A 27,207-nucleotide genomic window follows, 5' to 3' on the forward strand; every position below is an offset into this window, starting at 1 on the left:
AGTGCCGGCAATTAGTGCAGTGCTGGTCGCATCATAAAATGCTGACCGTGCCTGTCAAGGCTCAGGAGCGGGGCATTGGCTGTATTACACAACCACAGCCCCTCTCAAACTACATGCATGTATTGCTATACTTAGCTGTGCGGCCGGGTGCACGGTATCGAAACAGTATCGAAGTTTTGATGCATCGTGCAACCCTAGTAGACATACACGTGAACATTTTACACTTTTTTATTCTTTGGAGGTGATATGTGTGTTTAATTTTTTGCTTGGGTCAGATTTTTAGCCTCAAATATTAATTGTTATGCATTTTTTTAATGAAAAATTACACTTTGACGCAAGATTGCATGAAGGCGCCTGTGTGTAAAACTTACTAAGTGGCATTTTGACATTGTGCTATCTGTCTACGTTCAAAAAATATATGGGTTTTAGGCCTCATTTACACGAGCGTGTGTGTTTTGCACACGCAAAAAAACGCAGCGTTTTGCGTGCGCAAAAGGCACTTGACAGCTCCGTGTGTCATCAGTGTATGATGCGCGGCTGCGTGATTTTCGCGCAGCCGCCATCATAGAGATGAGGCTAATCGACGTCAGTCACTGTCCAGGGTGCTGAAAGAGTTAACTGATCGGCAATAACTCTTTCAGCACCCTCGACAGTGCATTCCGATTACCATATCGAGTAACCTGTTTAAAAAAAAAAAAGAGGTTCGTACTTACCGAGAACTTCCCGGCTGTTGCCTTGGTGACGCGTCCTTGGTGACGCGCCTCTCGACATCTCGCCCCACCTACCTGGATGACGCCACAGTCCATGTGACCGCTGCAGCCTGTGCTTGGCTTGTGATTGGCTGCAGCTGTCACTTGGACTGAATTGTCATCCCGGGAGGTCAGACTGGAGGAAGAAGCCGGGAGTTTTATCGGTAAGTCAGAACTTTTTTTTTTTTTTTTACACGTTCACGTATATTGGGATCGGAAGTCACTGTGCAGGGTGCTGAACCAGTTTAACTATTTCAGCACCCTGGACAGTGACTGTCTCCTGACGTCGCGTACCGAAACATTTTTTGCCGGGTTCGGTCAAAACGAGTTCGGCCGAACCCGGTGAAGTTCGCTTCGCTCATCTCTAAGACACTCCTTTTGGATGTTTGTAAACAGAAAAGCACGTGGTGCTTTTCTGTTTACATTCAGAGTTTGACAGCTCTTGCGCGAATCACGCAGTTCGCACGGAAGTGCTTCCGTGCGACCTTCTTGGTTTTCACGCACCCATTGACTTCAATGGGTGCGTGATGCGCGAAAAACGCACGATTATAGAACATCTCGTGAATTTTACGCAACGCACTCGCGCTGCGCAAAATTCACGCATCGTCTGCACTGCCCCATAGAGTAATATAGGTGCGTACGACACGCGTGAAAAGCACGCGCGTCGCACGCGCTTATATTACGCTCGTGTAAATGAGGCCTTAGGGCTTTAGTGTGAAGTTTTCATTTTAGAATTTTTTACTTGTAGATGATGTGTTAAAAAATGTTCATAAAAACATGGTCAACAAAAGGGTTAATATACGGGTGTCACTGAATATCATGTGGGTTCCTCAGAAATGAGGAAATAAATATATACACCTCATAACATTGAAATTACAACACCAAGTAGGAAACGTTTTGGAAATCACAGGATCGGTAGACAAATTAATAATATGTAAATGATAAAAAATGGAAACAAAATATTCCAAACATTTTGGTTTATTCATTATCCAGTATGATTATTAATGGTTGTCTCAGTTATGTTATGCCACCCTGAATGCACTTGGGCACACAAATCCTCAAGATTGGCTGCTGGCAGCTCCCTTTACAACAATGACGTCCCAGATGTACTCGATAGGAGACCAGTCCGGAAACGCAGAAAAAGGGACAGATTCAAAACAGCTCGTCAGCTCCGTGCTGATGGAAATGAGGAAGAAAAGCACGTAAATTGTGACTGTTAAATGCCGCCTTGTAGCGAGTGGCTTGGAGGGATGTCTTTTAAACCCAATAGAAAAAGTCCAGGAGCTAGACCACAAGAAAGTGGAAGTTGTTGTTTTTAATTTTTTTTAACAGATGAATCGAAGTTTGAGGTGTTTGGATCCAAGAGGCAGAAGGTTGTTAGTTGTGTGACAGGTGAGCGCATGCTTCCTGCTTGCATTCAGACCAAGCATGGAGGAGTTTCCATTATGGTCTGAGGATGTTTCGGGGGAGGTGCGATTGGTGACCTACTAAAAATCAAAATAGGTTTTGTTTGCCTACAGCACTCGCTTGGGAAAATTCATAGGATGCAAAAAAATCCATCATTGTCCAAAAATCCCAAATTCCAGATGTCCACTATGTAGATGTAATTTAAAGAGTAACTGAACTTTTAGAAAACTTTTAACATGTCTTAGAGACACATAAGAAGTTTTAAACAATGGTGATTCGGGTGCTTAGTACCCCACTATCGGTGAAACGAAGGTGCAGAAGCACTTGACTGAGCGCTCGACAACTTCTACGGTGATCGGCGGTCCTTTTTAGTCTAAGGACGGGCTTACAGATGTTCTATGTGAACCGTCTTCAGCCTGATGATGAGCACCGATCACAGCCAAAGGTGCACATGGCTCAGCTGACCGCTTCTGTCCTTTAGTTTCAGCGATTGCGGGGGGGGGGGGGGGTCGCAGGACCTCAAAAGTTTTCTGAAAGTGCAGTTACTCTTTAACCAAAGGGCACATTTGCTGTTTTGCGTGCAATCTTTTGTGCAAGTATGGGTATATTCTGAGAAGGTTGGCATGATAGATTTGGATTCTAGCGTAATTTTCATCACACGGTTATTTGATTCTTTTGTTTTCTTCGCCATTAATATATTGGCTCTGTACGTTCATGACTATAAAATGCATAAGGTGGGAAGGTCAGATATTCACTTAGAAATACAGCTTCCTAATCCAGTTTAATACACTCACAGCACCTGTAAATCTTTTTTTTTTTTTTCTTTTTTCCCCCGCATATTCTTCACAAAGCTTGTATTTCATTATTTTAAGTGCAACATCAATATAATTTAGGTAAAAGTTCATTAGAGAATAGATCCATTCATAGCAGTGTGTGGTACCAGTATATAAAAGTTCTGAGCTCTGTAACACCACATTATGTTCAAGGCCACATTTTTGTCTAATTTTATTCAGAAAGTACTTTATTTTAATTCATCACTATTTCAAGATCTCTGCATGCAGTCTGTGAGTGGAAACAAACTTGTTTACTTTCATTCATTGGAAAATATAAATAATAAATCCGTCCCAGCCTAGCCCTTCTCTCACAGTTGCAGTTTGTTAGAATGTAGAATTAGTCTAAGTGCTAGAAGACGCTAGGAGAGAGATTTGTACATCTACTGTGTTTATCTCATAGTTGTATTACCTACACTGAAAATATCATTCGTTATGAGAAATATTAGGTCTGCATCGGTCAAGTAATCATGTCACACAAGAGAGCTTGTCTAATTCCTCATCCTATGTGGTGAATGATCATATGATCATCAGGGATCCATAGGTGGTCAGTAATGCAAGGTATAACATAACCCAGATCAGCCCTGATCACTTCTTGGAACGTGAGAGGGATGTCATCCCCCGTTTACAGATACAAAGCACTAGGACACCTGAATAGGATACAGGATGTTAAGGGGAAAAAAATGCAGTATTTGGGACACGGCGCCTGACAGGTAGATTATTCAAAACAGAGTATGTTCTAGTAGGCTTTTTTTGTAATAGATACTACGCGTTTCAGGACCGGACAGGTCCCTTCCTCAGGTACATACCGTGCTCCACAAGAAACATTTTATACACAGACCAGGAAAAAAAGAGACGACAAGCGTTTTTTCATGGATGGTAATTATACCTGATTAACAAACAGGAAGGGCGGAGTGAGTTAACCCCAAAGGTCAATCTAGATCAAAAGGTAATGTCAAGTCATAGCTTCTCCTGATCGTATGCAGGTGAACAATAAATACACTATTGTAATGACGGATGTTTACCTTGTCATCACAACTGTCTTTCTCATACAAATACATAAATATTGAACATATTGGAAAGATACATTCACGTATACATATATATTTCAGATTATAAACTGAAAAAATATATACACTACCGTTCAATAGTTTGGGGTCATCCAGACAATTTTGTGTTTTCCATGAAAACTCACACTTATATTTATCAAATGAGTTGCAAAATGACTAGAAAATATAGTCAAGACATTGACAAGGTTAGAAACAATGATTTTTATTTGAAATAATAATTTTCTCCTTCAAACTTTGCTTTCGTCAAAGAATGCTCCATTTGCAGCAATTACAGCATTGCAGACCTTTGGCATTCTAGCTGTTAATTTGCTGAGGTAATCGGGAGAAATTTCACCCCATGCTTCCAGAAGCCCCTCCCACAAGTTGGATTGGCTTGATCGGCACTTCTTGTGTACCATACGGTCAAGCTGCTCCCACAACAGCTCTATGGGGTTGAGATCTGGTGACTGCGCTGGCCACTCCATTACAGATAGAAAACCAGCTGCCTGCTTCTTCCCTAAATAGTTCTTGCATAATTTGGAGGTGTGCTTTGGGTCATTGTCCTGTTGTAGGATTAAATTGTCTCGAATCAAGCGCTGTCCACAAGGTATGGCATGGCGTTGCAAAATGGAGTGATAGCCTTCCTTATTCAGAATCCCTTTTACCTTGTACAAATCTCCCACTTTACCAGCACCAAAGCAACCCCAGACCATCACATTACCTCCACCATGCTTGACAGATGGCGTCAGGCACTCTTCCAGCATCTTTTCAGTTGTTCTGCGTCTCACAAATGTTCTTCTGTGTGATCCAAACACCTCAAACTTCGATTCGTCTGTCCATAACACTTTTTTCCAATCTTCCTCTGTCCAATGTCTGTGTTCTTTTGCCCATATTAATCTTTTTCTTTTAGTAGCCAGTCTCAGATATGGCTTTTTCTTTGCCACTCTGCCCTGAAGGCCAGCATCCCGGAGTCGCCTCTTCACTGTAGACGTTGACACTGGCATTTTTGCGGGTACTATTTAATGAAGCTGCCAGTTGAGGACCTGTGAGGCATCTATTTCTCAAACTAGAGACTCTAATGTACTTGTCTTGTTGCTCAGTTGTGCAGCGGGGCCTCCCACTTCTCTTTCTACTCTGGTTAGAGCCTGTTTGTGCTGTCCTCTGAAGGGAGTAGTACACACCGTTGTAGGAAATCTTCAGTTTCTTGGCAATTTCTCGCATGGAATAGCCTTCATTTCTAAGAACAAGAATAGGCTGTAGAGTTTCACATGAAAGCTCTCTTTTTCTAGCCATTTTGAGAGTGAACCCACAAATGTAATGCTCCAGATTCTCAACTAGCTCAAAGGAAGGTCAGTTTTATAGCTCCTCTAAACAGCAAAACTGTTTACAGCGGTGCTAACATAATTGCACAAGGGTTTTCAAGCGTTTGCTAATCATCCATTAGCCTTCTAACACAGTTAGCAAACACAATGTACCATTAGAACACTGGAGTGATGGTTGCTGGAAACGGGCCTCTATACACCTATGTAGATATTGCATTAAAAACCAGACGTTTGCTGCTAGAATAGTCATTTAGCACATTAACAATGTATAGAGTGTATTTCTGATTAATTTAATGTTATCTTCATTGAAAAACACTGTAAAAATAAGGAAATTTCTAAGTGACCCTAAACTTTTGAACGGTAGTGTATATCTAAATGCTAGAATCGCGATACTACACGAAGCATCGTCATCGAAGTCCAAATTTTGATATAGTGTCAACCCTAGTTTATACTATAACACACAAATCATAGTTTTCCAACTGACTGCAATAATATGCAACAGTGACTCCCTGTTTTCTATGCAGTGCAAGGCAAGAACGATCAATACATGAATAAACCCTTTAGACTGCTCTGGCAATACCCAGTGTTGTGTAAAAAGCTGAAACCACTCTAACACTGTATATTAATGGCTTGCACGATGCATCAAAATATCAATACTATTTTGATGCTGATTACCCGCAATCTGTTCAATACCGTGAATTCATGGATTTTGATACTAAGCACAGCATTCAATACTAAGCTTTGCGGCCGCAGGCCTTTGTATTGAAATACATGATTTCCTGGTATTGAACCGTTTGCGGGGGCATAGTATCGGAATTTGGATGCATCGTGTAACCATAGTACAGACTGCTGCAAGTACAAGCCTGCACAATGCCAAGTGTTAGCTGAAATGGTGTAAAGCACACTGCCTTTGCAACTTGATGAAGTAGATATGCATTCTCTGGAGGGATGAATTACCCTTCACCATCTGGCGATCAAATGGATTAATATGGATTTGGTAGATAACAAGATAATGGTGCCTGCTTAAATGTATCGTGCCAACTGAAAAGTTTAGTGGAGGCATAACGTTCTGGGTCTATTTATCATACTATCAGCTGGGCACGTTCGTATCAGTAAAGGGAGTTCTTAATGCTACAGCGTACGATGGTATTGTGTGTTTAAGTACATTATAATACATGTGAATGATCTTAGAGGCTCTGTCACCAGATTATAAGTGCCCTATCTCCTACATAATCTGATCGGCGCTGTAATGTAGATAACAGCAGTGGTTTTTATTTTGAAAAACGATCATTTTTGAGCAAGTTATGAGCAATTTTAGATTTATGCTAATGAGTTTCTTAATGACCAACTGGGCGTGTTTTTACTTTGGTCAGTGTCATACACTTCTCTGTACAACGCCCACTTGGTCAAAAGTAAAAACACACCCAGTTGGTCATTAAGAAACTCATTAGCATAAATCTAAAATTGCTCATAACTTGCTCAAAAATGATCGTTTTTCAAAATAAAAACCACTGCTGTTATCTACATTAGTGCCGATCAGATTATGTAGGAGATAGGGCACTTATAATGTGGTGACAGAGCCTCTTTCTCTGAGGCTCTGTCACCAGATTATAAGTGCCCTATCTCCTACATAATCTGATCGGCGCTGTAATGTAGATAACAGCAGTGGTTTTTATTTTGAAAAACGATCATTTTTGAGCAAATTATGAGCAATTTTAGATTTTAGTTTCTCAATAGACAACTGGGCGTGTTTTTACTTTTGACCAAGTGGGTGTTGTAAAGAAGTGTATCAGGCTGACCAATCAGTGACCAATCAGCGTCATACACTTCTCATTGTTCCAGCCCAGCTTTTTTCACTGCACAATCACGCATCATGCTGGGCTGGAACAATGAGAAGTGTATGACACTGATTGGTCACTGATTGGTCAGCCTCATACACTACTTTACAACACCCAGTTGGTCAAAAGTAAAAACACGCCCAGTTGTCTATTGAGAAACTAAATCTAAAATTGCTCATAACTTGCTAAAAAATGATCGTTTTTCAAAATAAAAACCACTGCTGTTATCTACATTACGGTGCCGATCAGATTATGGCACTTATAATCTGGTGACAGAGCTTCTTTAAGACCAGTGTCCAACCCGAATAATGCTTGTGCGATTAAATGGATGCAAATGTAAATCTGTTCTAGAAAAGTAAAGGCTGTTATAACTTCTATGAGTGTCTTCTGGTTGCTTAGAACAACATGGCATCCTGAAGCACTAAAGAGGCTCTGCCACCACATTATAAGTGGCCTATCTTGTACATGATGTGATCGGCGCTGTAAGGCTGGGTTCACACGACCTATTTTCAGACGTAAACGAGGCGTATTATGCCTCGTTTTACGTCTTAAAATAGGGCTACAATACGTCGGCAAACATCTGCCCATTCATTTGAATGGGTTTGCCGACGTACTGTGCAGACAACCTGTCATTTACGCGTCGTCGCTTGACAGCTGTCAAACGACGACGCATAAAAATACAGCCTCGGCAAAAGAAGTGCAGGACACTTCTTTCAGACGTAATTTGAGCCGTTCTTTATTGAACTCAATGAAGCACAGCTCAAAATTTACGGCTGTCAGAGAAGCCTCGCAAAATTCGAGGAGGAGCATTTACGTCTGAAACGAGGCAGCTGTTTTCTCCTGAAAACAGTCTGTCTTTTCAGACGTAAAAGCCTGCTACCATGTGCACATACCCTTATGTAAAATACAGCAGTGTTTTTTTATTTAGAAAAACGATCATTTTTGACGGGGTTATGACCTATATTATCTTTATGCTAATAAGTTTCTTAATGAACAACTGGGCGTGTTTTACTTTTTGACCAAGTAGGCGTTGTGGAGAGAAGTGTATGACGCTGACCAATCAGTGACCAATCAGCGTGATACACTTCTCCCCATTCATTTACAGAGCACTAGCAATATAGCTAGATCGCTATGTGCAGCCACATAAACACACTATAACATTACTGCAGTGTCCTGACAATGAATATACATTACCTCCAGCCAGGACGTGATGTGTATTCAGAATTCTGACACTTCGCTAACACAATCCCGACACGACAGCACAGGAAGCGCAATATCGCGAGATTACGCTGTAAACTGTCATTTTAAAACGAGATTACGCTTGCTGTGCTGTAGTGTCGGGATTGTATTAGCGAAGTGTCAGAATTCTGAATAGACATCACGTCCTGGCTGGAGGTAATGTATATTCATTGTCAGGACACTGCAGTAATGTTAGTGTGTTTATGTGGCTGCACATAGCGATATGTGCTGTGTAAATCAATGGGGAGAAGTGTATGACGCTGACCAATCTGACCAACTCCTCTGTACAACGCCCACTTGGCCAAGAAGTAAAACACGCCCAGTTATTCATTAAGAAAGTCATTAGCATAAAGCTTATATAGGTAATTTCTAAATATAAAACTCTGCTGTAATCTACATTACTGCGCTGATCACATAATGTACAATATAGGCCACTTATAATGCGGTGACAGAGCCTCTTTAAGATGAACAATGAATTTGATCATCTACATTGTTTACTGAAAATGTGCTTTGTTTGCTCAAAAAAAAAAAAAAAAGGCTCATATTTCCATTGTGTGAAATAGTCGTATGAACGCCTGGCCATGGTCCCAAACTGTTTGGTGCCCAGAACAAGACTTTCATAGAAATTATCAAAAATTACAGATGTGTCCTTGAAAACTAACCAAAGATTTACTGAATTCAGCACATTCCTAAGTTGTTCTAAGATGACTTCGTGTTATTTTGCTATAAAATATTCTTGCGCAACTGAGAAAAGGTGAAGGTGAAAAGGATCTACAGACTTGCATGCATATTTCATTATGATCCACAGAACTAATGTACAGATTGGTTGTTGCAATTGCAGCCAAATAATTTGATTCTACTGGATACATTTTCAGTTGAGCGGCAAGATGTTGCATTCCAGACCATTAACCACGTACCATTTAATATTTGAGGGTTTGCAATTATGAATCTGCAGCATGTAATTGCTATTTTGGCTAAGTGTACCAAATAGGTGGAGTATACGGATAGTCAGTGGAATCCCTTTAGAAAAAAATACCTGATTTTTTATTTATTTTAATTTTGTTTATATTTTGAATGAACTTGGAAATTTTTATTTGTACAGTGTGCTAAACCAGAATTTACCCAATGAAAATAGCAAGTTTTAAGTAGTTGTGGAAAAATACTACGAAGTAAGAATGCTTTCAAAAATAGAAAGTGTTAATCGTGTCATTTTATCAATTCACAAAATGCAAAGTGAATGAAAAGAAGATGAATCAAATTAATATTTGATTTACATTACCTGAAATGAAGACTAGAGGGGTCTGGCTACCATACATTATTCCACTACAAACCATAAACCAGTATGATGTTTCCTTGTGAAGGCCTCTTCATGGCGTTACCCACGTGGTCGCCAGTCCAATCTCCAACTATCATTGCGTCCGAGATAAAAGCGGGTCTCGTTGCTGAAGAGGATAGACCTCCATTCCAGCCTCTAACGCAGTGTTGTTGTGCACCATGAGAGCCTTGGAGAGTAATGGCGTGTGGTCAATGGAACACCTATAGCTGGACGTTTAAAGATTTGTGTCGACACTGGTTGCCGCCCTATGTTTGTATTTTCAGTACAGAATGGATCACTACGCGTCATTCTTCCAATCAGACAATCCGTCCGTTCTCCCAAATTCCAGGACACACAACTATGAGAATTGCTTAGATCTCGGCCTAGGCGCGTAGCGATCTGCCAGAGTGATAAACCAAAGTCTTTCAGTTCACGGATTCTTTCCCTCTCCGTTTGCAACAAGTGTTGATAACTGGCAAGTCCACGAACAGGAGGCATTGCACAATCATCCCACACCACTTGATCCGATTTTTGAGGTTTAATGTGGCTAAAAAACTTTACTTTCAATCTCTCTTTTATGCCCCTCTCATATGCCACAGATTGGAGCTAGCTGTTTGAATATTTGATTATTTGCAGATCATAGCGGCACCTGCTACTTCCTCTGCCTCGATTTGCATAACCTTGCGGCTTGCCCTTCTTAGTGTTGCAATTTCAATGTTGAGGAGTGGGTGAATTTAAGTTACGTATGTTCCCTCTTTAATAATTTGAAGCTGCCAGTAACCTTTCAGCTGTATACATAAACTATTATCTACTAATTCATAGTCTTTAAAATGCAGAAAAGAGAAAAGTATGGGTTCAACGTTGTGATTGTACTAGCATACATTTCTTTAATAAATAAGATTTTCCCCTTTTAATTGACATATAAGCAGTGTGACTTAAAGGGGTTTTCCAGTAAGATTAAATTGATGGCCTTTCCTCAGGATAGGCCATCAATATCTGATTGGTGGGGTCCGACTCTCTGCACCCCCGTATATCAGCTGTTTGTAGGGTCTGCGGTGCTGCTTCGCCTTCATTGATTACGCTTTTCCATACTGTCAAGCCCTGTCACACTGATAGCGACCATTCACAACAAATGAATGGGAGAAGCCTGTAATATTGTAAACAGCCGCTACGAGTGTGACAGCAGTTGACAGTATGGAGCAGCATAAGCGATGAAATTGAAGCAGTGCTCTCCGGAGCGCCGCAGTTTTTTTAAACAGCTGATAGGCGAGGGTTCAGAGAGTCTGACCCCCAATGATCAGATATTGATGGCCTTTCGCAATCAGCTCAGTAATAGTACGTTGGGGATTTAATAAATAACCATTTTTCCCCGGCGAGTGTATGAACTGTAATAGCCTGCTGTCGGAAATAGCAGTTATCACAGCTTGATACCCAGAGACCAATTGTGGTGATCACGCCTCAGCAATCGCCGCTGTTGGTCAGTCAGTGACTATTCACCAATAGTGGCGATCGCTGACATGAGATCCTGCTGCTCCCGCCCTGAACTTCTCTGTTGGTGTTGGTGAGTGGTTCACAGCAGGTGTTAAAAGCGTTTGTGAAGAAAAAAAAAAAATTGTGCTGTGCTAAGAGCATTTTTGTCCTCCATCCACTTCCCACTCCTGTGATCCTCCTCCATGTGTCTCCCTTGTCACCCAAATGTTTTTGGTCCGTGATCTATCACTGATCACTTTGCAGTCTTCATGGCCACATTCTTTGGTCTCTGGTGTTTTTTCTCATATATATATATATATATATATATATATATATATATATATAATATATTACCGGTTATTTAGTTCAGTAATAGGGTTAGATAGTGTCAGGGAATTTAGCGCCATGAATCGGTCACAGCAGTTAGTTTTAGCGTTAGGGAAGCTCGGAATAATCTAATTAGATTTAGTGTCAGGAACCGTCACCGTAGTTAGGCTTCGTGTCAGGGAAGTAAAAAAAAAATATCTAGTTAGGTTTAGTGTAAAGAAGTCCACTCATTCTATAATAACAAATAAAAAAAACTTTGGGGTATTGGGTACTTTGGGTAGCAGCCTATTGCTTCTACTTAGGGGAAAAAAATTAATTCAAAAAATAAATTATATATAGATCATTTTTTTTTTTTCAATTTCCATGCTGACCACTTCTGTTTACTGCTAGAACAAGAAATTAATTGTGAGCAGTGGTTGTTGGCTACATACATAATTTTCTGTTAGAGGAAGTGAAGTATAAATTTTTTTTGTTTTGTTTTTGCTTTTTATCAGTATACTATGCTTTTTCTAATGGTATATTTACAGATCTGTTGTTGACATTTGTGCAGCACGTGCATGGATTTCTACAGGTTCCAGTGAGGTGAATGTTCAGCTGAAAAACGGATTCTGACGGACACTTGTAAAATGGACACAAACTGATACTTTTAACCATGACCGAAGTCCCATTGAAAACCTCTGGATCCGTTAACAGATCCGTTTTGAAAAGGGTAAAAAAAAAGCCCTCAAACGAACATTTAGACACGAAACGTGATGTGAAAGGGCATTTGTTTTAGCGTGTCAGAGCCTGCATACTCATTGGGGGAACTTATTAAGACTGGCGTTTCAGTCAGTCTTAATATAAGGAAAGTTGGTGTGAAATGCAGCTAATTTATTAAATGGTGCACACCTCTTAATAAATGAAGCGCCTCTCTGCCCGTCCGTGCACCAGCAAGTGGAATCTATGCAATCCAGTAGCTAGTATAGATTTGCAATATAATTTACGCTAGTTTGTGGCATAAATTATGGTAGATTTGTTCGGCTGCAGGAGTCCCTGCCCCTTTCTGCTAGGCTTCGGACACTATTTTTTTGGGTGGATAGCCATAATTTCTACTGCAAATTGAGACCTTTCTACGTCCGAAAACTAGTATAGAAAAGTTAATGAGTCCCCCACACTGAGTTTTCCATCCAAGAGAAGTGCGGAATGTCCCCTCATCTGTTGTACTCTGCAGGAAGAGGGCAGCTGTGTCATGCATGAAAAAAGCTATGAGCTGTCATTTTTATGATTCTCCTTGTAGACGATTGTCTTCTGATTGCTTCTTGCTCCCTGGTTCTCTTCAGCCCTGTCTTATGTGTAGATATTTTAATACAGAACTGCTTTAGTATAGACATGTTAATAAAATGGCAATAAAGGTTGTTCAGTTCTCAGGCTTGAAAAGATTTAATGGTTGACTTGCTTTGACCTGTGTTGAAATTTTACACCTGCAGAAACTCAAAAATAACTGGTAATTGAATATTCAACTACATGTAACTCACAAAAAGCTAATTTGCAGCCTAAGTTTTTCTTGACAATAAGCTTGAGCACGTCAGTTGATACTTTACATGCAAGCCAGGTGAACAAAGACTTCTTTCTTCATCGGAATAAACCTTTCTATTTTAAAGTGATCCTAGGTTAAAAAAAAAAAGACAAATTATAAATTCGGTCCGACTTGGTGTTATTTTCAGAGTAGAAAGTGTTGGAAAACTTTGAAAAATAAGTCACACTTGGCGCGACGCTGAAGCACAGGGCTCTTTTATTTCTTTTTCAAACACATAAGGGTTTCTTAAATATGCCATTTGATCCAAATACCTTATTTTATAATAAATCTGCACCTATGTATATGAACTAGAGCTAACAAAACATTGAAAACTGACCTATACATCCTATGCAACATTTATAAGCAATATAGTCCTATTATTGAAACCACTACGATAGTAAGGCCTGAAGGGAGATCAAATTCCTTGCTGCTTCCATGTATCACATCAGCCCCTGTGAGAATGCCATTAACGCAAATCTGATGCCATAAATGTACCCTGCAGGGCAGCTGTGGGGGCAGTAACTTTCCCACTGTCCTCCAGGATTGTTGTTGGAACCACTTGTAAAGGGAATAATTCTGTTGATCGTGTTATATTCATTATATTAGGTATCTTCTGATAATAGAATTCACTATTATTACAAATAAAGTAGCTCCAAACCTTTTCCAGCAGACGTAAAAACATAAAATCTGAACTTTACTCTTCAAATTAACTTTTTGTTAACCCCTTGATGAATAAGCAATTTTGAATTTTTTTTTTCCTCGTCTCCTTCAACGTATCCATATGAGGACTTGTTTTTTGTGAACCGAGATGTCATTTTATTTATTTTTTGTTCTATTTTCAGCAAATCTACCTGTGTAAACCGGGGATGTGCTGCAGACACGATGTGAATGGATGGAGATTAAAGATTGTTCGTCAATAGTCACTTATTTACCGGGCAGAAAATCTACCTGTGTAAAAAGGGCCTTTAGTGTGCTGCGATCTCTACAGCAAAGAGCTACTTATTCTGCCTGCCTATCTCTTCTTCAAAGAGACAAAGATGGGTTATTAGAATAAATTGCACACTTCGGTCAAGCGGAGAGAGGCCAATGGCAGCCGAAGTGGCATAACACTGATGAGCAAATTAAGCTTTTTCTCTCTTCTGATTAGTGGTAGTGATAGTGCACTGACCCCCTACTACTAAATACATCTGACGTATCTCTAGTTCAGAGCTGTAGTAGCTGGAGGTACACTTTAAATGAACATTCCCATCTTAAAGGGAATGTATAATCCGAAAATGAAATATTATTTAACCCCTTTGACATAGGGTTACGTCATAGCCTGCAAGGGGAAGTATGGAGCAGTCTTACGGACTGAACCCGCTTTATACTAAGCAGTTGTCGGCTATATGTAACAGCCAACACTACACTGCAACGGGTGGAATCAGAGAACTCTGATCCCGCTCGTTTAACCCTTTAGATGCGACAGTCATCTAAGCTTTTAGAAAGAGGGGGGACCGACATCCCATTGGTTCACACACGATGGGATCGCCTGGTGCTGATGGTTGTCATGGCCTACTGAAGACCCCCAGGTATGCCATCTTTCTGCTCCTATTAAGCCCTGCCAGAGACCAGGCTTAATAGGAATCGGCATAAAAAAGAATATAATGCAGTACAAAGTATTGCAGTATATTGTGCAAGCAATCCAATGATCGCTAGTTTAAAGAGGCTCTGTCACCACATTATAAGTGTCCTATCTCCTACATAAGGAGATCGGCGCTGTAATGTAGGTGACAGTATTGCTTGTTATTTAAAAAAACGATCTATTTTCACAACGTTAGGAGCGTTTTTGGTTTATGCTAATGAGTTTCTTAATGCCCAAGTGGGCATATTTTTACTTTCGACCAAGTGGGCGTTGTACAGAGGAGAGTATGACGCTGACCAATCGGCATCATGCACTTCTCTCCATTCATTTAGACAGCAGAATCGCGTTCTTACTAGAACATGATCTGCAGCCACATACACAGCGATTCTGCTTGATTAACGTTAATCCAGTGTCCTGATAATGAATACACATGACCATCCAGCCTGGACGTCATGTGTATTCAGAATCCTGACACTTCTGAATCTTTTCTGTGAGATTTCCAGCACCGGAAACGAAATCTCGTTTACCTCCGTAATCTCGCGAGATTTCGTATCCGTTGCTGGAATCTCTCAGAAAAGATTCAGAAGTGTCAGGATTCTGAATACACATGACGTTCAGGCTGGATGGTCATGTGTATTCATTATCAGGACACTGGATTAACGTTAATCAAGCAGAATCGCTGTGTATGTGGCTGCAGATCATGTTCTAGTAAGAACGCGATTCTGCTGTCTAACTGAATGGAGAGGAGTGCATGATGCCGATTGGTCAGCGTCATACTCTCCTCTGTACAACGCCCACTTGGTCGAAAGTAAAAATATGCCCACTTGGGCATTAAGAAACTCATTAGCATAAACCAAAAACGCTCCTAACGTTGTGAAAATAGATCGTTTTTTTAAATAACAAGCAATACTGTCACCTACATTACAGCGCCGATCTCCTTATGTAGGAGATAGGCTCTGTCACCACATTATAAGTGTCCTATTTAAGTCCCCTAGGGGGGAAAATTTCCTTTAGCTTACTTGTCAGCTTTGCTGTATATATAGGCTTAGGAGAATCATTAGAGGTTGGGCAGGTTAATATCCGCTCTATTTGCATCACTGGAAGCCTAGATAATGTGGGGTAGCAATACTATGCACACAGATGAGGCTCTCTGTATGCGTGTTCCTTGGTCTCTTCAGGAGGGGCTGTACTCCGTTTTGGAGTAAATGCAATTTTTTTTTTTTTTTTGATTTATCAAAAAAAATTTAACGCCAGATTCTCAGAAAACAGCAATTTTTGCATTGTTTTTTTATTTTATTTTTTATGGCGTTCACCGTGCGGTTTACATAATGTAATAGTTATTGCATCCGTGTGTGGTGCGTGGTTTTCACGCAGCCATTGACTTCAATGGACACGTAGGTGCGTGAAAATGAACCAATATAGGACATGAAGTGAGTTTCACGCAGCGGACTCTCACTGCGTGAAAACTCACGCATATGTGAACAGCCCCATTGAAATCAATGGGTCCATGTGCTGCGCGTTATTTCCATGCACATCACACGGACGTTATTCACGTTCGTGTGAATGGGCCCCTAAAAGAAAAGCTTTTGGAAATGTTGCGAAATCTTTGCAATTTGCCCACCACATCCTAAGGCTTTCTTTTTATGCTTGTTAATTTAGTTACTTTATTTTCTTTGATTTATTAGGGTGTATTTGTATGTTTATATATATATATGCAAACACTATCGCCATCATTTTATCCTAAACCACTGGTTGGTCATATACTGCAGTTCCCACATAAGATTTTAGAGCCCTTGATCTATGGAAAGGTCAAATTATAACAGAGAAGCTGAGTTTGTCAGGAAAATGAAAGCATTTTCATCTCCGAATGTATTTGAGATCATTCTCAACCCTGTGAAACAGCAGCAGTGTCACTTGTAAAGAACTGAAGGGACAGATGTAAAAGCTGCATGAATCCAACGTACAAATGGCTGGTGTCCCTGTCTATCCTGAAGAAGCACAATATAAAGACAAGAATGTATAATGGAAGGTTATGTAACCAACTGAGAGACATAACTAAAATGAGAACCCTCCCTAATAATACACTGTATAAGGCTTTGGAAAGGTATTTTGCACTAAAATGTGACACTTGTACTCTTCACTACTTACTGTTTCCATGTATATTTTATCACTTGTCACTTTCTACCACAGTCGCTTAATGGCCATGTATACCTTTTGAGCTGAATTTTTTCTTTTTATTGTTTATTTGCTTCCTAAATGCAAAATTAATAAACTTTCTAAATAGTTTTCATAAAAAAATGTGCTAACCTGTGGCTGCTGTATAGTCTGTGTAACTCCTGTAGACAGCTGGTCTTGTAAATTCTAACTCAAATCCATCAGTCCTCTTCTCCGGGCGGCTGACTCAACTGCTCTCCCCCTCTCTTCTCTCAGTGTTAGAAATAGCAGACATCACCTAGTTAAAATAAAGCAGCAGATCACCACAAAAAAATAGCACATTCCTAAAGGTACAGTGCAATATTATGCTTTCATAATATTTACACTGCCACGGAGGCCCCGAAATACAATGTCCTGCAAAGTAATTATCCCTTTTAAAGGGAACAGGTCACCAGTATTTCACCTTTTAAACCAGCAATACCTGGTGGTAGTGGGTGAAAAATCATTTTTATGTAACCTATAAGTTATCTTCTAACTATCTTTTTAGTGTTCCTGTGCTATATGCGCAAAATGAGCATAAGCTAGTCATAACTTCAGTCGAAAATAGTCATATCTTCATTCCGCAAGCCTTTCTGAGTTAACCCCGCCTCCTTACTTTTGATTGACTGCTCCTTTCCTCCCCCCAGCACACACAAATCTCTGTGCTTGCGCATCGATGTCCTGTTCTGGTACGTGCACACAACGGGACACCATAGCGGCGCATGTGCAGTAACTAGATTTGAGGCCCGGGTGAAGCAGGGAAGGGTGTTGGACCATATATGACGGGCGCATGCGTGCTATCTCAGACAAGATTTTGGCTTTCGGGGGGGCATAAGAAGAGGAAACAACGAGACTGACAGATTACCATCATAAAAGTCTAAAAATGTTTGCAGACCATTATATATGGTCGGAGGAGGCGTTTAGGTGAGGGGATAATGCTAATGGTGTTTTGACAGCAGCGGCCAGCGAGGGGTGAGGAGAGTTCAATAGATGTAATGCTGGTGACAGGTTCTCTTTAAGTTAGGGATTTATCCCCCACACTTTACACGACAACTGTTTCACTGATTCACATATTAACATCTAGAATATGCAGTTCAGTTCTGGGCTCCAGTTCATAGAAAGGACGCCCTGGAGTTTGAAAAATACAAAGAAGTTCAATGAAACTAATGGGGAGCATGGAGAATCTAAGTTCTGAGGAAAGATTAAAAGAATTAAACCTATTTAGCCTTGAAAGGAGACGACTAAGGGGGGGACACGATTAACTTGTATACAAAAATAGGGTGAAATCCTGTTCCATGTAAAACCCCCTCAAAAAACAAGGGGGCGCTCCCTCCGTCTGGAGAAAAAAAAGTTCAACCTGCAGAGGCGACAAGCCTTCTTTACCCTGAGAACTGTGAATCTATGGAATAGCCTACCGCAGGAGCTGGTCACAGCAGGGACAGTAGATGGCTTTAAAAAAGGCTTAGATAATTTCCTAGAACAAAAAAATATTAGCTCCTATGTGTAGAAATTTTTCCCCTTCCCTTTCCTTGGTTGAACTTGATGGACATGTCTTTTTTCAACCGTACTAACTATATAACAATTATAGTTCTACACGTACATAAGAATTCACCTCCTACAACAATGTATTTTCATGACAAACCGTTTGTGAGGGTTTCCATAGATGGAGCAGGTCTTAAAGTGTAAAATCTCGAAAAATGTCTTGTCAGCCTATTAAATGATTCCGCTGCTTGTTAATTTGTTAAGCAGGAACCCAAATAAGTGCAGGCTATGTCTTAACATTTGAGGACTATAGAACTCCTTATGGGTAGATGACACATTTGATACTGTACAAACAGGTTTGTTTTTTAGTTTTTTTTACATCGGAAAGGATGGGCTTGACACCCCCCCTCCCCAGCACTTTACGCACCCGGACGTACAGTTACTTAGACGTTCCCAGTGCACACTGTGAGTGACAGTTTGCATCGTGAACCAGGGGCGCAGTTGTCCCCAACAGCTAAGACTTCAGTCACCAACGATGGACCTGAAAAGGCGATCTATGTGATCGGTGGATCTGTACAGATCTGTACAGATCCACCTATCACATTGTTTCTACCCAAAAAGTTTTCAAAACCGTTCCTTGGGACTTCTAGTTAAAGGGTTGGCCAGGAATAAATTGTATTTCTATTTCAACTTAATGTGACATGTACAATTAACTTTCTAGTATAATGTCTGTTTGTTTATATGTGGCAGCGTTACTTACTTCTAATTAGCAGTCACGTGACTGCACCCAGAGTCAATTTTTGATTTCCTGTGACATTCCGTGTCTTTGCTCAGCCAGCAGTGGAACAGCATGTCATCAACTACATTTAGAGGCAGTGGACCAGGCGGATGTTTCGTGAGCTTTTCAGAGCTCTGCCTCTGGTCCCACTGCCTGTAAACGTAGATGATAACGCCGTGTCTCTGCACAGCCGGAAGTGCTGGCTGAGCTAAGACATGGAACGTCATTTCTGCGAGTACACGCCCCTTCCTCCATCTCTCTCGAAGTTCCCACATTGCCTGCCCGTCTCCTCTCCTCGTACAAATCTCCTCATCCTCTCTCATCAGCCATGCCCCCTCCTCCTTTCAGATACCACTTCTGCCATATACCCGTCCAAATCACTTCGTTATGCCTCAATGCCCATGTGTTGCCCGCCCCGATGGTATATACAGTGTTTACGGGGGTTACATAAATACAGGGATGATGGGGGCTATATAAATACAGGGATGATGGGGGCTATATAAATACAGGGATGATGGGGTTATTTACAGGGATGGTGGGGTTATATACAGGTGTCATCATCCCTGTATAGAACTCCCATCATCCCTGTGTACAACCCCCATCATCCCTGTATATGACCCCCATCATCCCTGTATATGACCCCCATCACCCCTGTATATGACCCCCATCATCCCTGTATATAACCCCCATCATCCCTGTGTATAACTCCAAACATCCCTGTGTATAACCCCCATCATCCATGTGTTTTACCCCCATCACCCCTGTATATAATCCCCATTCCCCTGTGTGAAAATTAGAGGATTTTAGTGACTGTGTGCAGTAAGGGAGCTGGGTGACTGTAATTAGAGCAGCGTGCGACCCAGTAAACAGAGGGGGGTGGCAATATGCAAATAGCTGAGATGCTTTGGAGACAGGAAGGGCGGGACTGTAAGATGTCTTCTCAGATACAGCAAGGGATCATGGGTATGGTGGGTTACAAGACCGGAAACTGCCAGGACCAGAAGCAAGGGATGTAAACAAACAGAGCTGCAGTGATGATTGAGATCAAACGGAAACTGGTTAGAAGGTATGTAGGGGGTTTTGGGAAAGGCAAACCAAGGCTGGGGGACACTTTTTAGAAAATATTTCTTTCCTGGCCAACCCTCTTAAGTCTGCGAACGGTTACTATGGTCCCCCTGCCCCATGTGACCGGCAATGGACCAATAGCAGCGGTCCATTGCCAGCGATTGCTGTGATTGGTGGGTCTGTTCAGACCCACCAATCACAGTGCGTTTTTACCTAGGGCGGGTAAAAAATACCGGACACATGTTCTGATCACTTTGTTGGTGAAGAGATCAAAGCCTGTGTCGAGTTGTGTGTCAATCAAGGTGAAAAAGAGAATAAACCCCAATTTTCTGTTTCCAGTGACCCCACCACCTCCCAGTGTATAAGGGAGATTTTGTTTTTCTTTTTTTTTTTTTTAGATCATAATTCTCTAAAAGTAATAATTAGACTAGCTAGACAACTAAATCTGTCAATTCGTAGAGTCAGGCGCATGACCGTAAAAATTCTCCGTAATTGCGGACTGTAACATGGTCTGCAATTACGGACCCATTCAGTTCTATTGGCCACGGATACCTTTCCGTATCACTACGGATGGGTGTCCGTGCCGTAGAAATGTTCCAAAAATGATGGAACATGTCCGTTCCTTTGCATTTTACGGGCTGTGCTCCCATACTTTGCATGGGAGCACGGCCTGAAAATGTCAGCAGCCGTGCCCTCAATCGCGGGCAGTGATTGCAGGAACGGCCGTGTGCATGGGGCCTCAGTTGTCAGTAAGGCCCCATGCACACGACCCTGCCCTTACTTGCGGCCCACGATTACGGGCACGGCCGCCCGTAAAACACAAAAAACGGACATGCTCCATAACCGAAACAGTTCTTCGGCGCGAACACCCATTCGTAGCAATACGGAAAGGTGTCCACGGCCAATAGAACTGTATGGGTCAGTAAAACCGCGGAACTTGTTACGGTCCGCGGTTTTACGGTCGTGTGCATGGGGCCCTAGGCAATTACGGACCCATTCAGTTCTATTGGCCATGGACACCTTTCCGTATCGCTACGGATGGGTGTCAATACCGTTGAAATTTTCCGGAAATTATGTAAAATGTTGAAATGTTCCAAAAATGATGGAACATGTCCGTTCTTTTTCATTTTACGGGCTGTGCTCACATACCTTTCATGGGAGCACGGCCCGAATATGCGGGTGGCCGGCCGGCCTTGCCCGCAATCGCGTGCCGTAATTACGGGCATGGGCGTGTGCATGGGGCTTCAGTCAGCGTCAATCCGTTGTCAGATGTTCGTGTCAATCTGTCGCTGTCAGTCATGTCTCTTGTCAGTCAGCATCAATCAGTCACTCAGTCAGCGACACTAAGGCCCCACTTCAGTTTTTTCCTTCAGGGTGCTAGCCGTTTTTCTGACGGCTAGCACACTGACCCATTCATTTCAATGGGGCCATGCACACTTCAGTTTATTTGACGGTCCCGTTGCTCCGTTCCGATCCAAAGTAGAGCATGTCCTACTTTGGTCCGAGATTCCGTGACCGCGCGGCACATGCAAATCAATGGGGCCGTCAAAAAAAGTGAAGGCACACGGAAGGCATCCGCGTGCCGTCCGTGTGTGACGGAGCCGTTGCCTAGCAACGGCCGGGCGGGCAGAAAAACATTACAGAAATATTACACTAATCGGCAACCACTTGTCCCTATTAATCACTGATAGAGAAAAGGGGCTGCTGATTAAAAATAAAATAAAAAGCAGTTCATACGTACCCGGTCGTTGTCTTGGTGACGAGTCCCTCTTCTTCCTCCAGTCCGACCTTCCTGAATGACGCGGCAGCCTCCGATTGGCTGCAGAGGCCGTTGCAGCCTGTGATTGGCTGCAGAGGCGGTCACGTGGGATGAAGCGTCATCCTGACGTGCGTGACCGCCACTGCAGCCTGTGATTGGCTGCAGCGGCGACATGGATGAAATGTCATTTCTGGAGGCCGGACAGGAGGAATGTAAGCATGAACTTATTATTATTTTTTTTTTTTATTACATTAAAATTGTATTTGCCGAGCATGGTACTGTCCAGGGTGCTGAAAGAGTTACGCCGATCAGTGCAGCCCATTAACTCTTTCAGCGCCCTTGACAGTACCATGCTCGGTGCTCGGAAACGGAAACACGAAGTGCACACAGCCGCTAAACCGGGCACACGGATCCATCAAAAACAGCCGTGTAAATGGTGTCAGAAGTGTGCACGAGGCCTAAGTGTCAGTTAGTAAGTGTTACTAAGTGCTATAAAAAAATAAATAAAAAGATTGTGTTTAGTGTTTACGTGAAACAATTAAAAAAAAAACAAAAAAAAAACAAAACTTGGTGTGTTAGCATGCATTAGTGTTTTATGTGAAAAACAAAAAACTTTGTTATAAAACGGTTTGTTACAGTTCACTGAGCTATGTGTGTCTCTGATACAGGCTCAGCGAGCAGTGAGGAACCAGAGTTCTTTCTATCGTCGTCCTCCTCCAGTGACCGTGGGGAACCTCCTCGTAGTCTCAGGAGGTTTAGTGCCCAGGTTCTCCCTGACCCTGAGACTGCTGTTCTGCCTGACCCAGGTACTGCCAGCAGTGATGGGTCACCCGCAACCAATTACATCCCCCAAATCCCAGAATTTACTGCTGTGGGAGAAATTCATGTGCAAACGGAAGGGCTGCCTGTAGTCGGCTTTTTCAAATTGTTTCTTTACCGACAATTTGATACAGCTTATGGTGGACCAAACCAACAGTTATGCCCACCAACTTATTTACGAACACCCCAACTCCTTTTATGCCCAGCCCAATCGTTGGCTACCAACGAATTGTGCAGAAATGCCGAAATATTGTGGGTTAGTACTCAACATGGGTCTCACTAAAAATCCCAACGTAAGATCCTACTGGTCCACAGACATTTTATATCCTTGTCCACTGTACCGCAATTCTGTGACCAGACCCTGCTTTGAGGCCCTGCATAATTTTTTTTACTTTAATGACCACTCCCAACTCCCAGTGCCCCCCCCCCAGAATGAGCCCAATTTCGACAGACTTCTTAAAATTAGGCCCCTCATTAATGTTTTCCCCCAAAACTTTTCAGACATCTGCACCACCGACAAAGAAATTTCAATTGACTAATCCCTGGTGCACTTCAAAGGCAGGCTGAAGTTTCACCAATATTTGCCCAATAAGCGTGCCAGGTACGGGATCAAGGTCTACAAGCTGTGTGAATCTGAGACCGGATACAAGCAAGCTTTCCGGATCTATGAGGTCAAGGACAGGACAATACAGCCGGCAGACTGTTCACCCTGAATTATGACCAGTGTGGGAACACCTGCACCCACTGTTTGATCTGTGGTACAACTTGTACTTGGACAACTGGCACACAAGTGTATAGTGGCATGCGAACAAGTAAAATCTGGTACAAGAAATTAGGAGTGTACCTTGTCCAGGTGGCACTCTACAATTCATTTTAAATTTTCCGTAAGCTGGCCACCAGGGCACATACTTTGGGTACCAAGAAAAAAATTATAAAATTAATTTCACTTCGAGACGAGGTGGGGGAAACTTCTGCTTCGTCAAGTAGTAATTGCCGTATCTTTCTTGGGCAGCATCTGTCAAGTAAAGTTCCTGCCAAACAAAAAAAACGCAGGGCACAAAAAAGATGCCAAGTCTGCGCAAAAAGGGGTATTCGAAAGGATACCACATATCAGTGTGACACTTGTCCATCCAAACCCGGACTGTGCATGGAGGACTGCTTCAGAATCTACCACACCTCCCTGGATTAAAAATGTTATAGTTTTAAAACCCCCAGCCCCTCCCTTTATCATTCTGGTCTTTAACCCATTTTTTAAATTGGACTCTCTAAAAACACGTATAACAAAACAAAAAATTCTCATTATACCCTTAGATGAATACCTAATACTATAATAAATGTGTATGATCTGCACGATTTTTTTTAGGCCTATGCTTGTGGCCAAGAATCATCCACATAAAAATAAGGCCTCAAAATCCTTGTGGTGCTCCTTCATTTTCAGGTACTGCCATGTGTCCAGACAACATATCTAGACCACTTTGGGGGTATTTCTGAATGCAGACGAAATAGCCCAAGGAATGTTGAGGTGCTTTCCTTCACTTTCTCTGTGCCTGAAAAGTCTCACCAATAAATGACGCATTTGTGAAAAATGTAACATTTTATTTTTCATGCCAGATTTCCACTAAATTCAGCAAAAAAAACTATGGGGTCATAAAAGTGATCACACCACTAAATAAATACTTTGAGGCGTGCAGTTTCCAAAATGGGGTCAATTCTTGGGGCTTTCCACTGTACTGGTACCTCAGGAGCTCTGCAAATGCAACATGGCACCAAAAAACCATTCTAGCAAAATATGCGCTCCAAATGGCGCTCTTTACCTTCTGAGCTTTGCCGTGGGTCCAAACAGCAGTTTATTACCACATATAGGGTATTGCCGTAAATGGGAGAAATTGCTTTACAAGTATTGGGGTGCTTTTTCTCCTTTTGTTCTGTGCAAAAATGTAAACATTTTTTCAGAAAAAAAGTAGATTTTTATTCTCAGACTAATTAAAATAAATGTAGCAAAAAATGCTAACTATAACCCTAGATAAATTCCTTGTGGGGTATAGTTTCCAAAATGGGGTAACTTTTAGGGTGTTTCCACTGTTTTGGCACCACAAGACAAAAAATATATATTCTAAAAAAAAAAGGGAAGCCGCAAAATCCACAAAGTGCTCCTTTGCTTCGGAGGCACGTGTTTCAGTCCAGTAGCACACTACAGCCACATATGGGATATTTCTAACAACTGCAGAATCTGGGCAATAAATATTGAGTTTCTCTAGTAAAACCTTCTTTTTTTTTATTACAAACGAATTTTGGCAAAAATAATGAAATTTGTAAATTTCACACCTACATTGCTTTAATTCCTGTTAAATGCCTAAAGGGTTAAGACACTTTCTGAATGATGTTTTGAATACTTTGAGATGCGCTTTTTTTAAAATGGGGTAATTTATCGGGACTTTCTATTATATAAGGCCCTCAATGCCACTTCAGAACTGAACTGGTCCCAGAAAAAATAGCCTTATCAAATTTTCTTGAAAATGTGAGAAATTGCTGCTAAAGTTCTAAGCCTTATAACGTCCTACAAAAATAAAAGCACGTTCAAAAAAATTATGCAAACATAAAGTAGACATATGCGAAATGTTAATTAGTAACTATTTGGTGTGGTATTATGATCTGTTTTACAAGCCGATACATTTAAATTTGAAAAAATGCTAATACTTGCAAATTTTCTCAAAATTTTGGTGTTTTTCACAAATAATTATTGAATTCATCAACCAAATCTTTCCACTAACATAAAGTACAATATGTCACAAGAAAATAGTCTCCAAATCGCTCAATAGGTAAAAGCATTCTACAGTTATCACCACATAAAGTAACACATGTCAGATTTTAAAAATTGGCCGTGCCACAAGGCCAAAACAGGCTGTGCCCTGAAGGGGTTAATGTGGATGAGAAAAAAATCCAAGCAAAGCAGTTCTATTCTAAAAGACATGCAGTGTATTATAAGAGACAATAATTGCTTGTGTTGTGTTTTGCTTGCATGGTGGGGTTTACCATATGTTCTACTGTCATAACGTCATTGACCTTGTAATTGCTTCTAATGTGTTTGTACGCACTGTATTTTTCAACAAGTAAATCTTAAACGGTCGCAGTATTACTTTGACTGCTGATTGCAATGTTCGCGGGCCATGTACTTCTGTTTCCCACATGTTCGTACTGTTACATTGTTTGTGTAAGCATTTAGAAGAAATTAGAATTGATTATTGCATTTCTTGGCAGCTTGTACAAAAATCCAACATTTTAATTGTATTCTACATCTTGTTGTTTTTTGTTTTTTTTTTCCCCCTCCTAGCTTGAACACTCCACCTGGCACAAAAATAAAGCTATTAGGAACCGTTGAAGTGAAAAATGGATGCTTGCTTTTGGATGACACCAACACTTTCGTGCTTGGAGGTGAAGTGGAACCGCTCATAGAGAAATGGGAGCTGCAGAGGGTAAGGCTGACACAAATCACCTTGGGTTCTTGTTACTGGATGTGTTATTAAATTGACTGTTCTAGGCAGAGAATGAGTTTCCTTTTGGAAGCCTTCATTCATTATTGCCCTTTATAACAGTGTTTGCCTATTTACTCCAAGTGATAGTCAATTGCGGAAGGCAGTGTGATTATTCAGACTTGGAACCCATTTAATTAAGCCTTTTTTTGGGGGGATTTTACAAAAAAATTGAGTAGTTTATATAAAGACGTGCAAAGGAAAAGTGGAGTAGTTGCCCTTAGAAACCAATCAGATTCCACCTCTCATTTCTCAGAGGCCTTTAGGTTTGGATTGGTTGCCATGGGCAACTATTCTACTTTTCCTTTGCACCAGTTTTGATATCTCTCCCCCAATTCGTGGTAAAACTGTAATAAAAATACTGTAATAAAAATAATTTGTTATGAGGTCTAAAATACTATTTACATATATTTATCTAGAATTCATCTAGTTCAAATGTCACAATTCCGCTAATGTATAGCCATGTTTTATATACTACTAAAAAAAATAGAATTTTTTTAAGTGGGAGAAAAGAATGTGCCCTTTTAAAGAAGTTTTAACAATGCCTAAAATGTCATAGTAGTCTGCTTTTAAAATAATTCTAAGGCCCCCTTCAAATCAAGTTTTCTCCTTCCATCAAAGGTATATGTCGGGACTCCCGACTGAAACCTCCGACGGTGGACTGCAACGTATTCCACTGTATAGGAATACAGGAAAATACTTTGCACCCCGCGGCAGAACGCCACCTGAAGCAACGTGCCCGGGGAAGTTCCTGACGTGGAGCTTTACAATTATGTGGTCCCTGGCCAGAGCACTGGAAAAGCTCTGGCCGGGGAAGCTTTTGATGTCACTGTCCATACATGTACAGTGACGTCTAGAG

General features: G+C 41.3%; 1 protein-coding gene across 2 annotated transcripts in view; it reads left to right on the forward strand.

Annotated features, from left to right (window-relative positions):
- Positions 1 to 27,207, forward strand: part of TDRD3 (tudor domain containing 3) — a 274,537-nt gene that overhangs the window by 122,389 nt on the left and 124,941 nt on the right. Inside the window, exons 1-2 of one of the 2 annotated variants that reach the window (XM_075852312.1) lie at positions 25,946 to 26,029; positions 26,150 to 26,291. In XM_075852312.1, coding sequence (XP_075708427.1) covers positions 25,986 to 26,029; positions 26,150 to 26,291 — 186 coding nt within the window. In that variant the 5' untranslated portion in view covers positions 25,946 to 25,985. Of the gene's footprint in view, positions 1 to 25,945; positions 26,030 to 26,149; positions 26,292 to 27,207 lie in introns of those variants that run through there. The other variant, XM_075852311.1, reaches the window with a different exon arrangement.

Source organism: Rhinoderma darwinii, chromosome 2, assembly GCF_050947455.1.
Source record: "Rhinoderma darwinii isolate aRhiDar2 chromosome 2, aRhiDar2.hap1, whole genome shotgun sequence".
Classification (NCBI taxonomy): domain Eukaryota; kingdom Metazoa; phylum Chordata; class Amphibia; order Anura; family Rhinodermatidae; genus Rhinoderma; species Rhinoderma darwinii.